The sequence below is a fragment of the Heterocephalus glaber genome, unplaced genomic scaffold (genome assembly GCF_053883595.1).
Source record: "Heterocephalus glaber isolate CG9 unplaced genomic scaffold, H.glaber_assembly_v1.0 deba00001565, whole genome shotgun sequence".
Lineage (NCBI taxonomy): Eukaryota > Metazoa > Chordata > Mammalia > Rodentia > Bathyergidae > Heterocephalus > Heterocephalus glaber.
The window spans coordinates 109461-130850 of record NW_028258352.1 but is presented as its reverse complement, the minus strand read 5'-3'; the positions used below and the strand labels follow the sequence as shown (position 1 = coordinate 130850).

General features: G+C 41.1%; 1 protein-coding gene across 16 annotated transcripts in view; it reads right to left on the bottom strand.

Annotated features, from left to right (window-relative positions):
• LOC101705037 (cytospin-B) overlaps positions 1-21390 on the bottom strand; it is a 394241-nt gene that overhangs the window by 282736 nt on the left and 90115 nt on the right. For all 16 annotated transcript variants that reach the window (XR_015443362.1, XM_087192079.1, XM_087192080.1 and 13 more), the window contains one exon: positions 8337-8506. Coding sequence is in view for 15 of the 16 variants with exons in the window: in XM_087192079.1 (XP_087048205.1) it covers positions 8337-8483 (147 nt within the window). In the remaining variant the exon portion in view is untranslated. The remainder of the gene's footprint in view (positions 1-8336; positions 8507-21390) is intronic.

Here is a 21390-nt window from a genome sequence, read left to right as displayed (position 1 = left end):
CACCTCCATACCAAGAGCATAGAGAGTTTGCACAATGGCAGAGCGAGCTTTCTTTTTTTCTTCTTTTTTTTTTTTTGGTGCTGAAATGAACCCAGGGCCTCATGCACACTAAGCAAGTGCTCTACTACTGAGCTGTCCCCTCAGGGAGACAGCTTTTTTTTCTTTTTTTGGTACTGGGGATCGAACTGAAGTCCTTACACTTTCGCAGCAGGCAGTGAAACCACTGAGCCAAATCCCCGGCCCCAAGACAGCTTTTAAAGGGATCACTTTATTCTTCTGCAATTCCAGGAAGAATTCCACGTGAGAAAGATTGATTGCTAAATTGGACAGGACACACAAATTTCAATATTGCATTATTTCTCCTATGTCAGAAGCCAGAAAGGTAAATAAGGAACCCAATGGAGGATAGATACTGGCATGTGGGAAGAACACGTTTAAATAGGAAGGGGGAAAAAGGAGCAGGGAAGGGAAGGGAAGGAAGGGAAAAAGAAAAAAAAAAGAGATTAGAAGGAAAAAAATGGAAACAAAGCTTTTGTAAATGAGAAGGAAAGAAGGGTTGAATGGAGGGGAGAGGAAAAGGAAAAAAAGAATTAAGATATATTATGCACAGGTACAAATTCCCTATGATGAATGTAATCATTATGTATGACAAATATGTACTAATAAAAATAAAGTTAATAAAAGACCACTTAGAAGCTTTGCCAGGAGCTAGAACATAAAGACTGCAAACTGATTCTACCTGTCCTTAGAAATAAACAGCTACTCATTCTATCACTATTTTTGGATACAATATCAAATAGGGAAAGCCACTAGTCTCAGTTACTAATTCATGTTTTTCTATTCATGGCTGCATTTTTGACTTTGCTTCCTGGTCACCCAATGCAGTTTCAGTACCACTCATCCTTTCTGGTTTGTTGCACAAGATCCCTATGAAGGTGTGTGCTTTGGTGTTGCTTTGATATGTTTAATAAGTATTTTCACTAACGGTTTCACTGATATTTAAGCTGCTGAGCACCTGCATATGGAAGCTCACAAAAGGAAAATGTTTAAATAGCTCATAGATTAAAGTAACTATAAAATTCTTCTCCATTCCACAAAGATGAAGGGGAAACCTAAAGCTCCAGAACTACCAGCCATACCATAATCCAGTTTTTACTGGTAGATGGTATGTTGTGGTCAGACATTGGTCCTCAAACACAAGCAGGCATCAGAACTTGGGGAAGAGTTTAAATACAGGTTGCTGGCTGTACCTCCCCTTAAATCCTCCTGCAACCTCCAAATTTCTGATTCCCTTGGTCTGAGGAAGGGCCCCCTTGCAGTTCTATCATGTTCCCAAGTAATCTTGATCTGCTAGACCAGGGACTATATTTTGAGAACCAAAGTTTTAGAGCAACACTGTCCCTATAAATAAATATGAACCATATATGTAATTTTATATCATCCAGTAGCCACCCCCAAAAGTAAACCAAACCACTATGATGAATGTGATCAATATGTATGACAAATATGTACTAATAAAAAAATGAAGTTCAAAAAAAATAAAAGCTGAAAAAGAAAAAAAGTACTAAAACTCTCAAAAAAGTAAACCAAAACAAGGCTGGGGATTTAGGTCAGTGGCACCATGCCTGCCTTGTAAATGCAAGGTCCTGAGTTTGATCCCTGGTACCAAAAAAAAAAAGTAAACCAAAGCACATAAAATTTTTTAAATATTTTTTTTCAATGAATATATGCAAAACATTATTAACATGCAATCAATATAAAATATAGTCATGCATCATTAAATGACATGATTAAGTCATGAAATACATTGTTAGGTAATTTTGTCATGTGACATCACAGATGGTTCTTCCACCAACCTAGATGGTACAGCCCACTACATACTGAGGGATATAGTCCATGTCTCTTAGGGTCATGATGAATAAAACAACACATGATTAAGACAAGTACAAGAGAAAAGGATACACTCAAGAGATGCAGTAAACATGGGACATACAAAGTTGCTGATAAGCAAACGTTTTTCTTTATAAGTAGAGAGTACAATTGAAAGTATAGAAAACATATAAGCCAGGAACACAGTCATTTATTATCACTATTAAATTTTACACACTGTACATAAATGCACATTCTTTTAATATAACTGGCAGCACAGTCACACAAATATGTTGCAAACCCATGAGTAATGCATGTCCTACAACATTATGACAACTATGACATCACTGGCCCATAGAGATTTTTCAGCTCCATTCTAACCTTATGGAACTACCATTGTATATGTGTCTGTCATTGACCAAAATGGCATTATGTGGCACATGACTGTGTATTAGTGAGGTATAATGTATTTTTTTGTACTAACTCTTCAAATCTAGAGTGTATTTTACACTTAGAGCACATTTCAACTTTGACTAGCAACATTTCAGGGCTTCACTGTCATCATATTTGGAACATTCAGTAAAAATGATCCCAGAAAACTAAAAGAGTTCCTGAGACTTATACAACATACCCATACTAAATGACTCCGCATTCCTTAGCCACAGTACACTCCTCTATAAGGACTCAGGGGACGGAATTAATATGAGAAAATGAAAAACTGGAAACAAAGTCTTTGTAAATAGGGAGGGAGGAAGGGGTTGAAGGGAGGGCAGGGAAAGGGGGAAAAAATAAGAACCAAGAGAGATTATATAAAGGTGCAAATTTCCAATGATGAATGTCATTAGGTATACAATAGTATACCTAAAATGTACCAATAAAATTCATTTAAAAAAAGGACTCAGGGGGTCACAACACAGAGCCCTGACCCCCTGGACAGGGTCACTATGTGACTCATGCCTAGCCAAAATGAGACCTGTCCCAGGTTTTTATTTGTCTGGCTTTTATTTTTATTTTCTTCTTTCTATACAAATTTATTAGGCACCTACTATGTGCCATGCACAGAGATAATCTGTACAACATAATAATCCACAAAGGAGCTCAGTCTGGCACAGGTGGACAATCAAGAAATCATCCAGCTCAAGTCTAAGAGGCCTGGGGGCTGTGAAGCTGTGGGCAGTGGGAGGCTTCCTTGAGGAGGCATCGGGAAAGGTGGGAAGACCTTTCTAAAGGTGATGGGCATCTAGGAAATGGGCCACAGGAGATCTGGAGCAGAGGGGATGGCCAGGTACCCACCACCATGCCTCGGGCTGCAGTGTGGGGACTGACCAGGGTGGGAGTGGGTTGAGCACTGGCTGCCTCAGGGTACTGGGCAGAAGACCATGCGCTCTCTCTCTCTCTCTGGTTTTTTCAACAGGATTTTGCTATGTAGTTCAGACTGCACTGAAATCACTATGTAGCCCAGGCAAGCCTTGCCTTAGGGAGAGTGCTGGGATTCTCCTCTTACACAGATCAACACAGGCCTAGCATGAAATGTGCAAAAAAGTGGCTACGCTTTCCAAAAGATGTAGGAGGTTCAGCATGCTGGCGACCTCGATTCATATGCATGTTGGAGGAGGCTGGGTGTCAGCATACAACAGAGAATTCAAAGGGCAGAGGCAATTAGAGATGAGCAACAGAGAGAGAAAGTCCTGGGCTGTTCCAGGTCCTGACCCATCCTCTCTGAGCTCCCATATTGAACCCTTGTGCACATAGTAACATGGAAACCTTAAGATCTTAATGTTCATTGTGCACTCAGTTGTCAGCATCCACAGATTTATACTCATAGGTTCAACCAACCTCTGACCAAAAATATTTTCTAAAATGCATCTGTTTTAAATATGTACAGACGTTTTTCTTGTCATTATTGCCTAAATAGTATAGTATAACAACTATGTATAAACATTTATATTGTATTAGATATTATAAATAACCTAGAGATTATTTGAAGTATATGAGAGGAGGTACATAGGTTATACACAAACACTGCACCACTTTATATAAGGGAGTTGAGCATCCATGGCTTTTGGTATCCATAAGGAGTCCTGAAACCAATCTTCTGTGAATAGTGAGGGACAAATGAATCTTTTGTTGGCTAAAGCAAGATCAAGCCAATGTTTCATGATTTGTGTGTCAGTTTTCCATCACTGAGACAAAGTACCTGACATACACAACTTTTTTTTTTTGTACTGGGGATTGAACTCTGGACCTCATGCTTGCCAGGCAGGGCACTGTGCAACTGAGCTATATCCCCAGTCCCCTGACATAAACAACTTAAGGTTTATTTTGGCTCACAGTTTCAGAGATCTTAGCCATGATGGCTCTATTGTTTCTGTGACTGTGGTGAGGCACAAACATCATGGCATAAGGGCACAGTAGAGGAAAGCTGCTCACCTCATGGCAGTCAGGAAGCAGAATGAGAAGGAAAGAGACAGAGAAGGAGGTGGGGACAGGAAACACCCTTCAAAGGCCCACTGATATCCTCCTCTGAGTGGGTCTCACCTCCCAACAACTTATTCAGCTATGAAATCATCAAAAGATGAATCCATTGAGGAGGTTAGCTCCCTCATGATACAGTTACTTCTCTAGGCCCATCTCTGAACATTGCTGCATTGGGGATTGAGTCCCCAGTACATGAGTCTTTGGGTAGACTATTTAAGCCATAACAATCTGCAATCTGACTCACAGTCCTGGGCTTTCTAAATGGCCACAATGGGGTGGCCTGTTGAAACCAGAGCACTCCAGGTGCCCTTATAATTTATGAGGAAGATTTACACCAACATCTCATCCTGTCTGGTTCCTATGTCTTCCTATGCTCCTGCAGCTCAGTCAGTATTTTAAGTTGAGGATTTAGTTCAACTTTTGGTGACTCATTTCAGTTTTTCTATTTTTAACCAGTTAAAATATATGTATTCATTTCCTATAAACTAAAGCAAATAGAGTAAAATATGGACTGTTGAGTCCAGGTGGCGGTATACTGCTGTGTTTTTCAACTGTGAGGTGGTATATTGCTGTGTTTTTCAACTGTGTAATTCAACTTCTCTCTCTGCTTGCAATTTTTCACAGTAAACTATTAGAGAAAGGAGATCTACTTGCTTTTCTGACCATCAGCATTTCCTCTTTTTCTTTTCTGTTCTCTGGATTCTTAATCTTCTTCCTCTACCAGAACCACAGGTGGAAAGGAGATGGTCAGAACAGAGGAGCAAGATGAAGGCCAGACAGAGGCAAGCATGGTTCAGAGTTCCTTCTGCTGCTCCTTCCCTTGATCCCTGGCATTCTCTTTCTCCAATCAAGCCATGAGAGCCAAGAATTAAAAAGTGGAGCAGGAAGCTCTAACATGAATACTTACTTTTCCCTGACAGTTTCCCTGGAGAGCATGTTTCCAAAACACCAACCTAGTGATGGTGGACATGACCAACATCTCATTTGCTTACAAAATACTCCTGCACTTCAGACCTTCCACCTCAGGCTGGTCTGACTGACTCGAAGCTCCCCTTTCACCACCAGACTGCCACTCCCAGTAAAACAGGAATTTGGGCATTCAATAAACACTGAGTGCCCAGCAGGTAGCAGGTACTTTTCTAAGTGCAAGGATTAGAACCATGGACAACAAAAACATAGTTCTTGTCCTCCTGATACTTACATTCCAGGCATGGGGGACAGACACTAAAGAAGTAGGAGTGTGTGTGTGTGTGTGTGTGTGTGTGTGTGTTGGTATAAAAGCTGAGAGGGAAACTAAGGGAGGATGAGGAGGGTGGATGGAGGTCGGGGCATTTTGGATAGTGGACAGGGATATCTCTGATAAGGTGCTAACCAGGCAGAGGGGACAGCCAACACAAATATGCCTGGCATGTCCAAGGGACAGTCATTAGTCACCAAGAAACCATGTGGCCAGAGCGTTGGGAGCCAGAGAACAGGGGAGTGTGACAACGTCCAAGAGGGAAGGGGTCAGGTCTTGAGGGTGTCACTGGCCACTTCACACTGAGTGAAGAGAGACAGCCCTAAAGGGTTTTTTGTTGTTGTTTTTTTGGTACTGGGGATCCAACTCGAGACCTTGCACTTGCGAGGCAGGTGGCTGAACCACTGAGGTAAATCCCTGGCCCAGCCCTAAAGGGTTTTAAGCAGAGAAGTGACAGGACTTATGTGTTAAAAGGACCACTCTGGGGCTGGGAATTTAGCTCAGTGGCACTGTGCCTGCCTCGCAAGTGCAAGGTCCTGAGTTGGATCCCTGGTACCAAAATTAAAAAATAAAATAAAATTAAATAAATAAAATAAAATAAAATAAAAAGGACCACTCTGGCTTCTGCTGAGAACAGAATGCAGAGTACCAGGACAAAAGCAGAGAGGTGGTTTGGGAAGGCAGGGTGAGGAAAGGTGGAGGCATGGAAGGCAGGTCACAGGGAGGCCACGGGAAATGGTTGCAACTGACCTGTTTGTTTTTTGGGTTTGTTTTGGTACCAGGGATTGAACTCGGGTCCTTGTGCTTGTGAGGCAGGTGTGATGCCACTGAGCTAAATCCCCAGCCCCCAACTGACATGTTTTTAAGGCAAAAGTGACAGCATTTCATTGAAAAGGAGGAAAGGAGCTGGGCATGGTGGCACATGCCTGTAATCCCTACACTCTTGGAGGCTGAGGCGAAAGGATCGATTGCAAGTTGAGCCCAGCCTGGACAACTTTTGAGACTTACTGAGGCCTGCCTCAAAATAATACACAAACAAATAAACAAGGCCTGGAATGTACCTCAGCGGTGGAGCACTCACATGTGCGAGATCCTGGGTTCAAGTCTCAGTATCACAGAAAAAAAAAAAGAAAAAGGGAAAGAAGAGAAGGAAGGGAAGGGAAGGGAAGAAAGAGAAGGAGCATTTAAGGATGATGCCTGGGGCTCTGACCTGAGCAACCAAAAGGATGGCATTCCCATTTATTAAAGGGCAAGACTCAGGAAGAGCAGGATTAGGAGTGAGGAAGATGGAAGGGAAGGAATCAGGGCCAGTTCTGAACAACTTACACTGTAGGCAGCATTTGGACATCCAAGGGGTCATGTCACAAAGGCAGTGGAAGGGGTCCTGGCTGGAAGTACAAAGGTAGACACTGTCCACATGTATATGAAAAGCCGGGAAAACAGACACTGTCACTTGAAAAAATGATAAGGACACTGCTGCCCCTCCAGGAGTGTGTTGGAAATGTGATGATACGTTTTTGGATGCTACCTAGATTGGACTGGTACTGATATGTAATGGGTGACAAGATGGCAAATCTAGATATCCTACAATGTACATAACAGTTTTTTCACAAAGAACTGATGCACACCCACATAATTTTCAAACTCTGCAAACATATACACAGGTGGAACACTATTTCCCCCAGTGCTGAGGGTTGATAGGCCATTCACAGAGTATATGTCTGGCCCATTTTAATTTCTTTCTTTTTGAAATTTTGAGACAGGATCTCACTAAGTCACTAAGTTGCCCAGACTGGACTCAAACCTGCAATACTCCTGCCTCAGCCTCCCAGAGTGCTGGGATTATAGGCATGTACCACCATACCTGGCTGGAACATCTTTTTTATGTCTAAAATGAAGGTACTGCTGCATACTTCAAAATATACACTGACCTTTCTAAGAATACACCATACTTAAGGGAAGACTACACTTTGCAAGAGCATTTACCACCTTACAGATAATCACATGTCACCAACAGGACAACCTGAGGCAGGCTGCACAGTCACAGTCATATCTATGGCACTCTCAGGAGCACCTTGAGTCCTTGCAGTCATGTTCAGGCATTGGCAGGTGGAAACACATGTCATTTAATGCTTTCCTTTTATTACAGAGTCAAGATCTCGCATTAATTTTCCAAATGTCTGTGTGTAGTAGGTAATATGGTCTGGATTTCATCTTAGGACAGCAAAGATATCAATGTGGCATGGAAAGAATGTTGGACATAAGGACGAATGTAGCCAGAAAAGAGATGAGTCTAAGCACTGTGCCTGGCCCACTTAACACTAGAGACCAAGGGGATGAGGAGGAGGGAGGAGAAAATGAGAAAAGATGGCATTCCCTGATGGGATGTTAATAATTAACAGTTTAATTAATTTACAGGGCAAGTGAGATGAGGATGGAGAAGACAACTAGATTATCAGGGACAAAAAAATAATGGGTGATGTGATCCCTATCCAAGCAGGTGCTGGGGTCTCCGCATAGTCCAGGGCAGAGGACCTTAACTACTGTGTTAAATATTTCATAAGATTTCCTTTCTTGACCCCAGAGCTTCCCCCATGGATCCCTGTTCCCTTAGATCAAGATATGCTGACTGTCTGGGGGCCCCTCCTCAAACCCTGAAAGGTCACTGGTTTGCTAACTGTCCCCTTCAATCCTGCCAACCCAGGGCCTTGAGGATACCCCTCAGCCCTGCCCTGGGCATCTCAGTCAATACCTTGCTGAGCCGGAACTCAAAAGCCAAGGAGGTTGAAGATTTGGAACTCTTCATGCCAGAAGCGGCTGCAGGGAGGGGCCGGGCTCGGTCAGAGCCATGAGTCCCCATTTTGGCGACTGGGCTCCAGGGCTTGGCTGCACTCCGCATGTTTGTCCTCAGGGGCTCTCTATCTGTAGAGGATTAGAAAAGGAAAATGTGTCCACATATCTTGAACCTGCTTAGTGACATCATCAGGCTTTACCTCCCTCTTCCATGCTCACCATTGCTATCAAAGAATGAACACTTACTGTACCTCAGTTTACTTTCTCTTTTGCAGTAATGGCGATAGAGCTCAGGAGTTGGTGTGTGTTAGACAAATGCTCTATCACTCATCTACACTCCCAAAGAGAATGAACGCTTATGATTTGGCTGAAAATAGAGTACTCTATCCCTAAGATGATACCTTTGTACCAATTTTACAGCTCTCAGACAGACTTTATCAAATTATTGAAATGTACAATATTATTGATATTCTGAAATTACTTTTGAGCAAAATAATAGCTCAGGGACACATAACAGTGTTATCACACACACACACACCTCACACTCATATAACTCAGGGCACCTTTAGGGTTGACAACAGGACAATCAACCTAGTTTTTAAATAGACATATAGAAATTACTTGAAAGTTTGATTTCACAGAAGTAGAAAATGACTCTTTTCTTCTTTTAGATACAAACAGGTATCATTCAAAAATTTAAAAAGCACATCTTAATTGATGAGACTCAACATTACATAGTAGAGTTAGTCTCCCAACTAAAATATGTTATGAAAGAAAAATTGTTCAAAGTAGTAGGATGCAACTAACGACCTCATACAGAGAAAGGGAGGGTGGCCTGGGTTTGCCATCAGTGACTATGGCTATTATTCCTGAGTGAGGAGTGGCCAGCCAGCCTTTTCCCTCTCTGAGCCTCTTTATTTTTTTGGTACTGGGGATCGAACTCAGGTCCTTGCCCTTGCACAGCAGGCGGTGAAACCACTGAGCTAAATCCCCAGCATCTGAGCCTCTTTTCTGTCAGCAACACAGCAGGACTGGATTAAATGTCTCATCCAGCTCCAACCCTACCTCTGCCTGTCCCCCTGGACTCTCATGGTCAAAGGTGTGACACAGGACACCCAAACTAGTCCATCTATTCAGGCGAGATTGGGCGCACTCAGGGTGGTATGGCTGTAGACCAGTCCATCTATTCAAAGAATACCAAAAATCCACTTTGAAAACATTCACAGGTGACCACTAATTTCATCAGCCACTCTCTCCAGGCACAGGGTCTAATTAACTCTCCTGGGGTGGTAGCTGGTGCTAAGCATCCTGGGACTCCTCTTCCTCATTGCATCACTACACATGCACCCAAGAGAAAGCCCCCAGGCAGCTCCCACAGCCTGGCTCAGGCTGCCACCACCTCGTCTTCCTGTCTCCTTTCCTGGCTGGAAGAAGCCATTTCAATTGAAATGATTTCAGCTCCTTCTCTAAGAGCTATCTAGTTCCTCTTCAAGTTTAAATAAAGGGATTAACAGGGGGCATATGTCCAAACGTCTACCTGGTACACTCTGTAGCCTGTGGTGGTGGCAGCTATGTGAATGTAGCTACTAATGAAAATATCCTTCTAAGGTCTTTACTATCTGGGGCTGGGGTTGTAGCTCAGTGGTAGAGCCCTCACCTAATGCTGTATGTGCAAGGCTCTGGGCTCCACCCCCCCCCCACACACACAAATGAAACTGAATTCATTTTTTAAAAGAAGAGTTTGTAATTTGTTTTCCATAGTGTTTCTGAGAAAAACCGCATATGATTTCAGCTCAGTGATTCATTCAGAACCTTATTAGTCTCAGTTTGCTTCCAGGTATCATGACTTTTAAAAATTTGGGATTAAAAAGAGCTTATTCCTCATGTATTTTACTGATGTTTAGCACTGATTATTTTTCTTTCTCAAGCCATAATTTTTTATTGCTGGTTTCCACAGCAACAGTGAAAGAATGCCTAGATTAAGACCTGTGCAAGCAACTAATTTCTTTAGAACTCCTTCCCAGTACAAAATGAAGTAACACATTAAAGAGAATCTGTGATGAATTTTACCAATGACTACGGAGGCAAACAATAACATGTCACTTTAACTCAGAGATGATTTAAATAAAATACATGTTTATGTCATGATTAGGAATACTCAGAAATGACTATTGTAAGGGCTTACTTTATGAAAACATAAAGTGATGGCTGCAACAAGCTCATATTTCCCAAAACCTTCCCAGGTTATCCCTAAAGTAAAATACCTTTTATTACTCCCCTAACTCCATAAAGATAAAAATATGAAGATATAAAACAAGAAGAAAAAGATGGACATTTTCCTTGCCCATCTTTTTCTTGACATTTCAGGATTCAAAACCAGAAAAAAGGAAAGAAAGAAAAGAGAAGGAAGGAAGGAGGGAGAAAGAGACAGAGAGAGGTAGAGAGAGAGACAGCCCATTTCAGTCAAAATTTAAAGATGGGGGGTGTATGCCTGTAATTCCAGCTACTTAGGAGGCTGAGGCAGGAGGAGTACAAGTTCAAGGTCAGCCTGGGTAACTTAGAGAAACCCTATCTCAGAGTAAAAAATAAAAGGGCTGCAATAGTTCAGTGTTCCTTGGCTTTAATTCCCAGTAAAACAGAGAGAGAGAGAGAGAGAGAGAGAGAGAGAGACACAAAGCAAAGATCTAAACTCCTCTCTTTAATCTCCCACAACAGATGTGATGATTTTTTTCTGGACAGTGCACCTGAACAACTGAATAACACTCAACCATTTTTCAAAGTCTGAAGTGCTACTTAAGTTCTGAGGTGAAAGTCGCTGGGTCACTTAATTTGTCACATCACTCCTCTTTCTCTATTGTCCCAGAACTTTCTGAATTCAATCACTTTGAGTTGTCTTCACTGAGCTCTTCTTATATGGATGCCTTCTGTTTCCTACACTGGTGTTTCTGAATGTCCTTCACTACTCTTCTCTCCTATGATTATTTCTTCCTGGACCAGCCTTCCTTTGTACCCAACTGCCAACCTTTGTACCTCCCTTCTGACCCCATCTTCTTTCAGAATTTACAATGTTCAATAATGAAATCACTAATGTCCTATTCACTAACCAGGAAGCGATCTCTACAAGTAGGGAAAGTGGCCAGGATGAGATGCCCAGAGGCAGTCCTTTGCCATCCACCATGGAGGAGTGGTGAGTTCTACAGGGCCAATGCAGAGGAGGGAATGCGAAATGGTATATGAGGAAGAGAGCTTCTCCCCATGCTCTGTCAGCTGCAATGACAGCCTTGCTTTCTGCTTCCCAGGATCCATGTCTGAGACCTTATTCAATATCATCTTGTCCTCTAGCACCAGCCCCACCCAATATCCTCTTAATTTCCTTGGGGTCTTCTGGAGATTACTCTCTCTCTCTCTCCTGGAACAGACCTAAAGAGAAGTGTGTCTTCTGAGCTGTTTTCCCGGGATGCACAGCCCATGTGGGCCCTGCCCTGTCTACTTGCAAGAAGGCCCCTGCTAGAAGGGGAGAAGGTGGTTCCTGGGCACACTCCCATCTGTTTGCAGGCTTCCACGCAACCTACTATCCACCTATAGCTTCCACTAACCTCCTCTCAGCCACCACCCTCCACTTGCCTGTCTGACACCGGGAACCAGTTAGTTATATAAACACTGCAGTGATGTGAAAGTAGATGCACAAGTCCACACTGAGCCTGTGAGACACTGCTAAATGTTCTGTATGGATGGTTTGTTAATCTTTACCATACCCTGAGGTAAGTGTCACTCCTTGCTGTAGTCTAATTGTTTCTGTCCCCTCCAATTTGTATGTTGAGACCCAATCTCCAAGGTGGTACTGTTGGGAAGTGGGCATCAGGGATATGATCAGGCTATAAGGGCAGGCTGAGGGAGCTTGTTTGACTGTTCCACCAAGTAGGGCCACAGGGAGTTTGCATCATCTATGAACTAGAGAGCGAGCCCTCTCCAGATACCACCAAATCTGCCTGCACCTTGAGCTTTGAATTTTCAGCCTCCATAGCTGTGAGCAATAAGTTTCTATTGTTTATAAAGCACAACATTCATGTTGTTTCTCTTATAGCAGCCTGAAAGTACTAAGACGCTCTCATTTTAGAGATGCAGAAACTTTATATGTCTTAGGAGGATTAAATAACTTGCCCAAATCACACTATCTGGAGCCAAGATTCAAACCCAGTTTAAATTGGCTTCCAAACCTACATGGTTAAACACCAGGGGTAGACATGGCCTCCCTGAATAATCTTTACTCACATGGAAAGGCAGAGGGGTTGTGGATCAAATGCTCCTGGTCCAGAACCAGCACTACTTTTGATTGTGTGAGCTCAGACACTCTTTTTTGAATATTATGATTTTCAATATCTTCACCAAGAAGATGGCATTATAAATGGTGACTTCATAATAAATAAATAAATAAATAAATGGTGGCTTCACAAAACCATGAAGATTGAAGGAGAACAGGTTTCCCAAATGCTGGGCACACAGAAGGCTCTGAACAAATATGAGCTGCCTTCCAGAAAAAAAATCTGTTCATTGTGTTAAACAGAGGGCTTCTCTGTCTTATCAACTGGACAACACAGAGTGACAGGTTTTTGAAATTTTTTAAAATTAATTTTATTGGGGCCGGGGATTTAGCTCAGTGGTTCCGGCGCCTGCCTTGCAAGCACAAGGACCCAAGTTCGATCACCGGTACCAAAAAAAAAAAAAAAAATTAATGTTATTGGTACGTTTTAGGTATATAATATAATGATATTCATCATTGGAAATTTGCACCTTTACATAATCTCTCTTGGTTCTTGTTTTTCCCCCAGTCCCCTGCTCTCCCTTCAACCTCTCCACTCCTTCCTATTTACAAAGACTTTGTTTCATTTTCTCACATTAATTCCATTCTCTTCTTTCCTTTCCCCTACCCCTTCCACTTCCCCTTCGCCCCTTTACTTTCTATTTCACAGTATCTATTATACCTTTTAGTCCTTGTTTACACTTTCAGTTTCTCACACTAGAGAAACTATTCGGTATTTACACACATATGTCCTATTTATTTCACTTAAGGGTATCGCCTCAATGTGCATCCATTTAGCTATAAATGTCTCTAATTTCTCATTTTTTATGGCAGAGTAATATTCCATTTTATTAAAAAAATATATTTTCTTGATCCAGTCTCCAGTTGATGGGCAATTGGGCTGCTTCCAAGTTTTAGCTATTATCAACTGTGCTGCTGTGAACATGGGTGCACATATATCACTGTGGTATGATTCTTTTAATTCTTTTGGGAAGATACCCAGCAGGGGAATAGCTGGGTCAAATGGGACTTCCAGTCCTAGTTCTTTGAGGTTATCTCCATACTGATTTCTACAGTGGTTGCACCAGTCTACACTTCCACCAGCAGTGAAGCAGGTTCCTCTTTCCCTACAGCCCTGCCAGCATTTGTTATTGATTGATTTCACGATAGCAGACATTCTTTCTTGGGTGAGGTGGAATCTCAAGTTCTTTATAGATTCTAGATGGTAGACCATTGTCTAAGGAACAGCAGGTGAAAACATTTTCCCATTTTGTGGGTTTTCTCTTTACTCTTTTTGTGGTTTCTCTTGCTGGGCAGAAGCTTTTTAGTAAGAAGAAATCCCACTTGTTGATTGTTTGTACTTGTTCACGGGCAACTGAGGTTCTATTCATAAAATCTTTCCCTACACCAATGTCTTTAAGAGTTATGGGCTGGGGATTTAGCTCAGTGGTTCCGGCGCCTGCCTTGCAAGCACAAGGTCCCGAGTTTAATCCCTAGTACCAAAAAAAAAAAAAAGAGTTCTACCTAACCTCTGTTCCAGCCAGTTCAGTGTTTCTGTTTTTATATTTAGATCTTTAATCCACTTTGATTTTAGCTTAGTGCATGGTGAGAGATATAGGTCTAGATTTAATCTCTGGCAAGTTGAAACCCAATTTTTCCAGCACCATGTATTAAAGAGGTTATCTTTCCTCCAGTGAGGGTGTTTGGCTCCTTTGTCGAAGATGAGGTGGCTGAGTGTGTCTTGGGTTGTTTCTGCATCTTCTAATCTGTTCCACTGGTCCTCAGGTCTGTTTCTTTGCCAGTATCATGCTGTTTTTATCACAGTAGCTTTGTAGTATAGTTTCAAATTGGGGGTTGTGATACCCCCTGCCATGTCTCTGCTGCTTAGAATTGCTTTCGCTCTTCCAGGTCTCTTCTTGTTCCAAATGAATTTTGGGGTTGTTTTCTGAAGGTCTGTGAAGAATGCTGCTGGAATTTCAATTGGGATGGCATTGAATCTATAGAGCCATTTTGGAAGTATGGCCATTTTCACTAGGTTGATTCTTCCTACCCAGGAGCAAGAGATGTCTTTCCATTTTCTGATATCGTCTTCAATCTCTCTTTTCAGAGTGCTAATACTTTTCAAAGAAGAGGTCTTTGATTTCTTTCATTAGGTTGATTCCTAGTTATTTCAGTTTCTTGGATGCTATTGTCAAAGGAATTGTTTGCCCTATTTCTCTCTCAGTGACTCTGTTGTACATGTAGAGGAAAGCTATTGATTTTTGTGTGTTGACCTTGTATCTAGCTACTTTACTGAATTTGTTTATTAAGTCTAGAAGACTTTTGCTGGAGTTCTTGGGGTTTTCTATATAGAGTACCATGTCATCTGCAAATAATGACAATTTGACTTCTTCATTTCCTATCATTATTGATTTTCTTTCTCTTGTCTAATCGCTGTGCCTAATGTTTCCAAAACTATATTGAACAGGAGTGGTGATAGTGGACATCCTTGTCTAGTTCCTGATTTTAGTGTGAAGGATTTCAGTTTTTGACCATTTAGTATGGTATTGGCTGTTGGTTTTCATAGATGGCTTTTATTAGATTGAGGTAGAGACCGTCTATTGCAATTTTTTGTAGGGTTTTTATCATAAATCCGTGTTGGATTTTGTCAAATGCTTTTTCTGCATCTATTGAGATCTGTATCTGATGTCCTTGGCTCTACTGATGTAGTGTATTACATTGATTGATCTGGTATGTTGAACCATCCCTGCATCCCTGGGATGAATCCCACTTGGTAAGGGTGTATAATCTTCTTGATGATCTTCTGCATTCTATTTGCCAGTATCTTATTAAGGATTTTTGCATCTGTGTTCATTAGTGAGATTGGCCTATAGTTCTCTTTTTGGTTGGGTCTTTCTCTGCTTTGGGGATCAAGGTGATGCTGGCTTCCAGGAATGAATGTGGGAGTAGTGCTTCCCTTTCAATTTCATTGAAGAGTTTAAGCAGTAGTGGCAGTAGTTCCTCTCTAAACATCTTGTAGAATTCAGCAGTGAAGCCATCAGGACCCAGGCTTTTCTTAGTTGGTTAGGTTTTAATTACATTTTCAATTTCATTGATTGATAATGGGTCGTTCAGAATTTTTAGGTCTTCTTCATTCAACGTTGGTAATTCATGTGTATCTAGGAATCTGTCCATTTCTTCTGCGTTTTCCATCTTACTGGTGTATAGGTTCTCGAAGTACATATTGACGATCCTCTGGATTTCTGGTGGGTCCACTGTAATTTCATCCTTTTCATTCCTAATTGCATGGATGTGGGCCTTTTCTTTCCTTTTTCTGATAAGGTTGGCTAAGGGTTTGTCAATTTTGTTTATTCTTTCGAAGAATCAACTCTTGGCTTCATTGATTTTTTTGTATTGTTCTCTTAGTCTTCATTGCATTGATTTCTGCCCTGATCTTTATAATTTCCTCCTTTCTATGGGCTTTGGGTTTGTCCTGCTCTTCTTTTTCTAGAAGCTCGAGGTTCAGCATCAGGTTGTTTAATTGGGCTTGCTCTGTTTTCCTAATATGAGTATTCACTGCTATGAATTTCAATTGTAGAAACTGTCTGATTTCTTCTTTAATTTCCTCTTTGACCCATTGGTTATTCAGAAGGGTGCTGTTCAATTTCCATGTGTTTATGAAATTCTTGTGGTTTCTTTTGCTATTGCTATTGCTCTCCAATTTCATCATATTGTGTTCTGATAATATACAGGGGATAACTTCAATTCCTTTGCCCTTACTTAAACATGTTCTATGAGCGAGTATGTGGTCTATTTTGGAGAATGACCCGTGTGCGGCTGAAAAGAATGTGTATTCTGATTTGGTGAGGTGGAACACTCTGTAAACATCTGTTAAGTTCATTTGTTCAAGAGTTTGAGTTCTAGTATTCCATTACTTATTTTTTGTCTAGTTGATCTATCTATTTGTGACAATTAACATCCCCCACTACTATTGTATTAGTGCTTATTTGATTTTTCTTGTCTGTTAGTATTTGTTTTATATAGTTGGGCACACTAGTGTTTCGTGCATAGATATTTATGATTATCATCTCTTCCTCTTGGACTGCTCCCTTTACAAGGATGTAGTTAGTGTCTTTTGTCTCTCTTAATCAGTGTGGGTTTGAAATCCACTTGGTCTGCAAAGAGGATAGCTACTCCTGATTTTTTTTGGTTCCTGTCGCATGGATTACTGTTTTCCACCCTTTAACTTTCAGTCTATGAGTTTCTTTTTGAATTAAGTGTGTTTCTTGTATGCAGCATATTGTTGGATCTTGCTTCTTGATCCATTCTGCCAGTCTATTTCTTTTGATTGGTGAGATGAGGCTATTAACATTGATGGTTCTAACTGATACATACTGAGTTATCATTGTCATGACTTTTTCTTTTTGTTGGGTTCTCCCCCTTTACATTTAATTTCTTGTCGTGCCCAGTGGATTCATTCTGCTGGGCTTCCTGGGGTTGTGATACTCATTGTCTTTTCCTAGGATTTTGTCTAAAATTTTTTGGAGTGCTGGTTTGGTATTCATGAAGTTCTTAAAGTGCTCTTTGTCATGAAAGTATCTTATTTCAGCATGAATTCTGAAAGATAGTTTTGCAGGGTACATCAATCTGGCTTGGAGGTTGTTTTCCTTTAGGGCCTGAAATACATTGCTCCAAGCTCTTCTTGCCTTGAGGGTTTGCATTGAGAAGTCTGCTGTGATTCTGTTGGGCTTTCCTTTGTATGTGATTTGTTTCTTTTCTCTAACTGCTTGTACAACTTTGTTCTTCTGTTGGGTTTCTGGAATCTTAACAATTATATGCCTATGTGTAGATTTTTTTTTTTTTTTGATACCGGGGATCGAACTCGGGTTCTTGCGCAGCAGGTGGCAAAACCACTGAGCTAAATCCCTGGCAGTGTGTAGATTTTTTTTGATCAAGGCTAGTTGGAGTCCTATATGTCTCACTTATCTGTATGTCAAGTTCTTTTCTCCTGCTTGGGAAGTTTTCTGCCATCACTTCTGTGAACAATTTTTTTATGCCATCTGCACTCTCTCCTGTTTCTTCATTTACTCTGATCAGTCTTATATTATTCTTCTTTGCATCTTGTAGCAGCTGCTGGATTGATTTCTCACGGTCCCATACAATTTTAAAGAAATTTCTCTTTTCCTGGTGACTAATTGCAATCTTATCTTCTATATCTGAAATTCTGTCCTCACATTGACTCATTCTGCTGCATAGACTTTCAATGGAATTTTTAATCTCCTGGTAATCTGTTTGCATCTGTTTTATGGATTCCATTTGTTTTCTATGTTGGGGTTCCATCATGTTCTTTAGCTCCTCTAATTTTTTTCTGTGTCATCTCTAGATTTATTAATCATATCCTGCACTATGGGCACACTCTCTGCTGTTATGTGAGAAATTATTTCTGATTTCATTTTTTCCAGATCCTCTTTTGTTGCTAGTTCAGGGAGTCCAGGTGGTTGAGTATCAGAGTGTTCCATCTCGTTTCCCTTTGGGGTTGCTGTAGGTGATCTGGAAGTCTTGTTCTGAGACTTGTTTATGTGTCTTCTCATTTTGTCGGCGGGGGGGGGGTTGTCGCTGGCACCCACACAGCTCACCACCTCTGTGCTGGGAGTGGTGGTAGGTTCGCCGGGAAGCCTCCTACTCTGCACTGGGAGCTGTGGCATGTTGACCCAGAAGCCTCCTCTGCACTGGGAGCTGTGTAACTCATATGATTTTTCATGTCCATTAGTATTTGTTTTATATAGTTGGGCACACTAGTGTTTGGTGTATACATATTTATGACTGTCATCTCTTCCTCTTTGATTGTTCCCTTTACAAGGATGTAGTGTCCTTCTTTGTCTCAATCAGTGTGGGTTTGAAATTCACTGATCTTCAAAGAGGACAGCTACTCCTTTTCTTCGGGTTCCTGTCCCATGCAGTATTGTATTCCACCCTTTAACTTTCATTCTATGAGTTTCTTTTTGAATTAAGTGTTTTTCTTGTATGCAACATATTGTTGGATCTTGCTTCTTGAACCATTCTCCCAGTCTATTTCTTTTGATTGGTGAACTGAGACTGTTAATATTGATGGTTATAACTGATATGTATTGACTTATCATTGTCATGACATTTTCTTTTTGTTGATTCTCCCCCTTTGCATTTAAGTTCTTGTCATGCCCAACGGATTCATTCTGATGGGCTTCCTGGGTTTGTGATCCTCGTTGTCTTTTCCTAGGATATTGTCCAAAATTTTTTGGAGTGCTCATGAAGTTCCTCAGGTGCTTTTTGTCATAAAAGTATCTTATTACTCCATCAATTTTGAAAGATAGTTTTATAGGGTACATCAATCTGGGTTGGAGGCTGTTTTCCTTTAGGGCTTGAAATACATTGCTCCAAGCTCTTCTTGCCTTGAGGGTTTGCATTGAGATGTCTGCTGTGATTCTGATGGGCTTTCCTTTGTATGTGATTTGTTTCTTTTTTCTAACTGCTTATAGAATTTTGTTCTTCTGTTGAGTTTCTGGAATCTTAACAATTACATGCCTATGTGTAGATTTGTTTTGATCAAGGCTAGTTGGAGTCCTGTATGCCTCACTTATCTGTACGTCAAGTTCTTTTCCCCTGCTAGGGAACTTTTCTGCCATCACTTCTGTGAACAATTTTTTTATGTCATCTGCACTCCCTCCTGTTTCTTCATTGAGCCCAATCAGTCTTATGTTATTCTACTTTGCATCGTCTAGAAGCTGCCGGATTGATTTCTCATTGTCCCTTAGTATTTTAGAGCAATTTTTCATTTCCTGGTCACTAATTGCAATCTTATCTTCTATGTCTGAAATTCTGTCCTCACATTGGCTCATTCTGCTGCATAGGCTTTCAATGGAGTTTTAATCTCTTGGAAATCTGTTTGCACGTGTTTTATGGATTCCATTTGTTTCCTATGTTGGGATTTCATCATGTTCCTCAGCTCCTCTCTTTTTTTATCTGGGTCCTCTCTAGATTTATTAATCATGTGTCGCACTATGGGCACAATCTCTGCTGTTATTTGAGAAATTATTTCTGATTTCATTTTTTCCAGATCCTCTTTTGTTGCCAGTTCAAGGAGTCCAAGTGGTTGAGTTTCAGATTGTTCCATGTCATTTACCTTTTGGGTTGCTTTAGGTGATCTGGGAGTCTAGTTCTGAGACTTGTTTTTGTGTCTTCTCATTTCAACAGGGTGGGGTGGGGATGTGTGCTGCTGGTGCCCACTCCGTTCACCTCCTCTGAGCTGGGGGCAGTGGTATGGTTTCCCAGAAGGTTCACCTCAGTGACAGAGTAATTAAATATATGCAAACCAGGAGGCACACATACCAGACTTGAGGAAAGTATTCTTTTTGTATCCAGAATAGTGTATTTTTAATTGGAGATGTGAAAGGTGGAAAGTAGAGAGGGATATAAACACTGAAGGCAGGTACATTATAGTCATTAGAATTGGTTTTAACAAATCTGGGCTGCAAAAGATAAACACAGGTGGGAATACTGGCTGAGTAACAGTTTTCTTATGGATATGAATTAATATAAAATAAATAGATGGGCTCTGGCCAAGTACAAGACAGTGGAAAACAGGGTTTCTATTCCTAATTCTTAATTTCTCAAAACCTCATAAACATCATAAAAGATCAAATCAAGAAACTCATTGCAGGGCCAGGGATTTAGCTCAGTGGTACTGCTTCCTGGCTCACAAGCCCAAGGTCCTACGTTTGATTCCTGGTACCAAAGAAAAAAAAAGAAACTCATTACATCTAGAAACACATACCCAAGACAGGGTGAGAGGTGGAGAGGCGGGGACAGAAAGTGGGTCTTTTCAGGGGATTTTTTTCTTAAATTCTTTTCTTGGTACATTTTAGGTATACAATACATTTACATTTATCATTGGGAATGTGTACCTTTACATGATGTATCTTGGTTCCAGGGGTGTTTTCTTTAAAATTTCAAACATTTTATTTTCTTCCTAGGCTTCTTTAGTGCCCAAAATAGAATAAGACTTAGATTTAAACTATAACTCATAAATCATATATCATAAAGTAGAATAGACAAGGGATAGGTGGAAAGGGAGGAAAAGAGTGGAGGGGACAAGAATACAATGAGGAATACAGGAATACAATGAGGTGCTTGGGCACAGGGAAAGTCAGAGCCCATGCATCTATCTCCTACACCCTGAAAACATGTTGTTCTGCTACTGAATCACAGCCTTCACAGCCTGTGTTAGGGGTTATCTTGGGGCCTCTGCTTTATTTCCCTTTTAAGGCAAGAAAACTGGAAGGCGATTGGGGAACCATTCTGGCAGATCAAAAAATAATGACGAGTCTCGAGAGTGGGAGAGGGCATTCAGGTCTCAGCTGCAAGTACAATAAGCATTAGGAAGTGGAAAGCTAAAGCATTCAAGTCTGAGAACTAACAAAATAAGAATGTGCACATAGCACAATTACCATGGGACTCAGCAGGAAACAGAATGTAAGTGAACAACGTGTTGAAAATATCTAGCTAGAGCTTGTTAGAACATGTGTTGAGTATGTTTCTGACTTTTTCAATGGTAGTGGTTCTAAGCTCAGGGTGATTCTGCCCCCAAGGGCCATACTGCAAAATGTAGAGGCATTTGTGGTGCTCACACCTTGGGTGCTACTGGGTAGAAGCCAGAGATGCTGCTAGACATCTTGTAACCCAAAGGGCAGTCCCATGA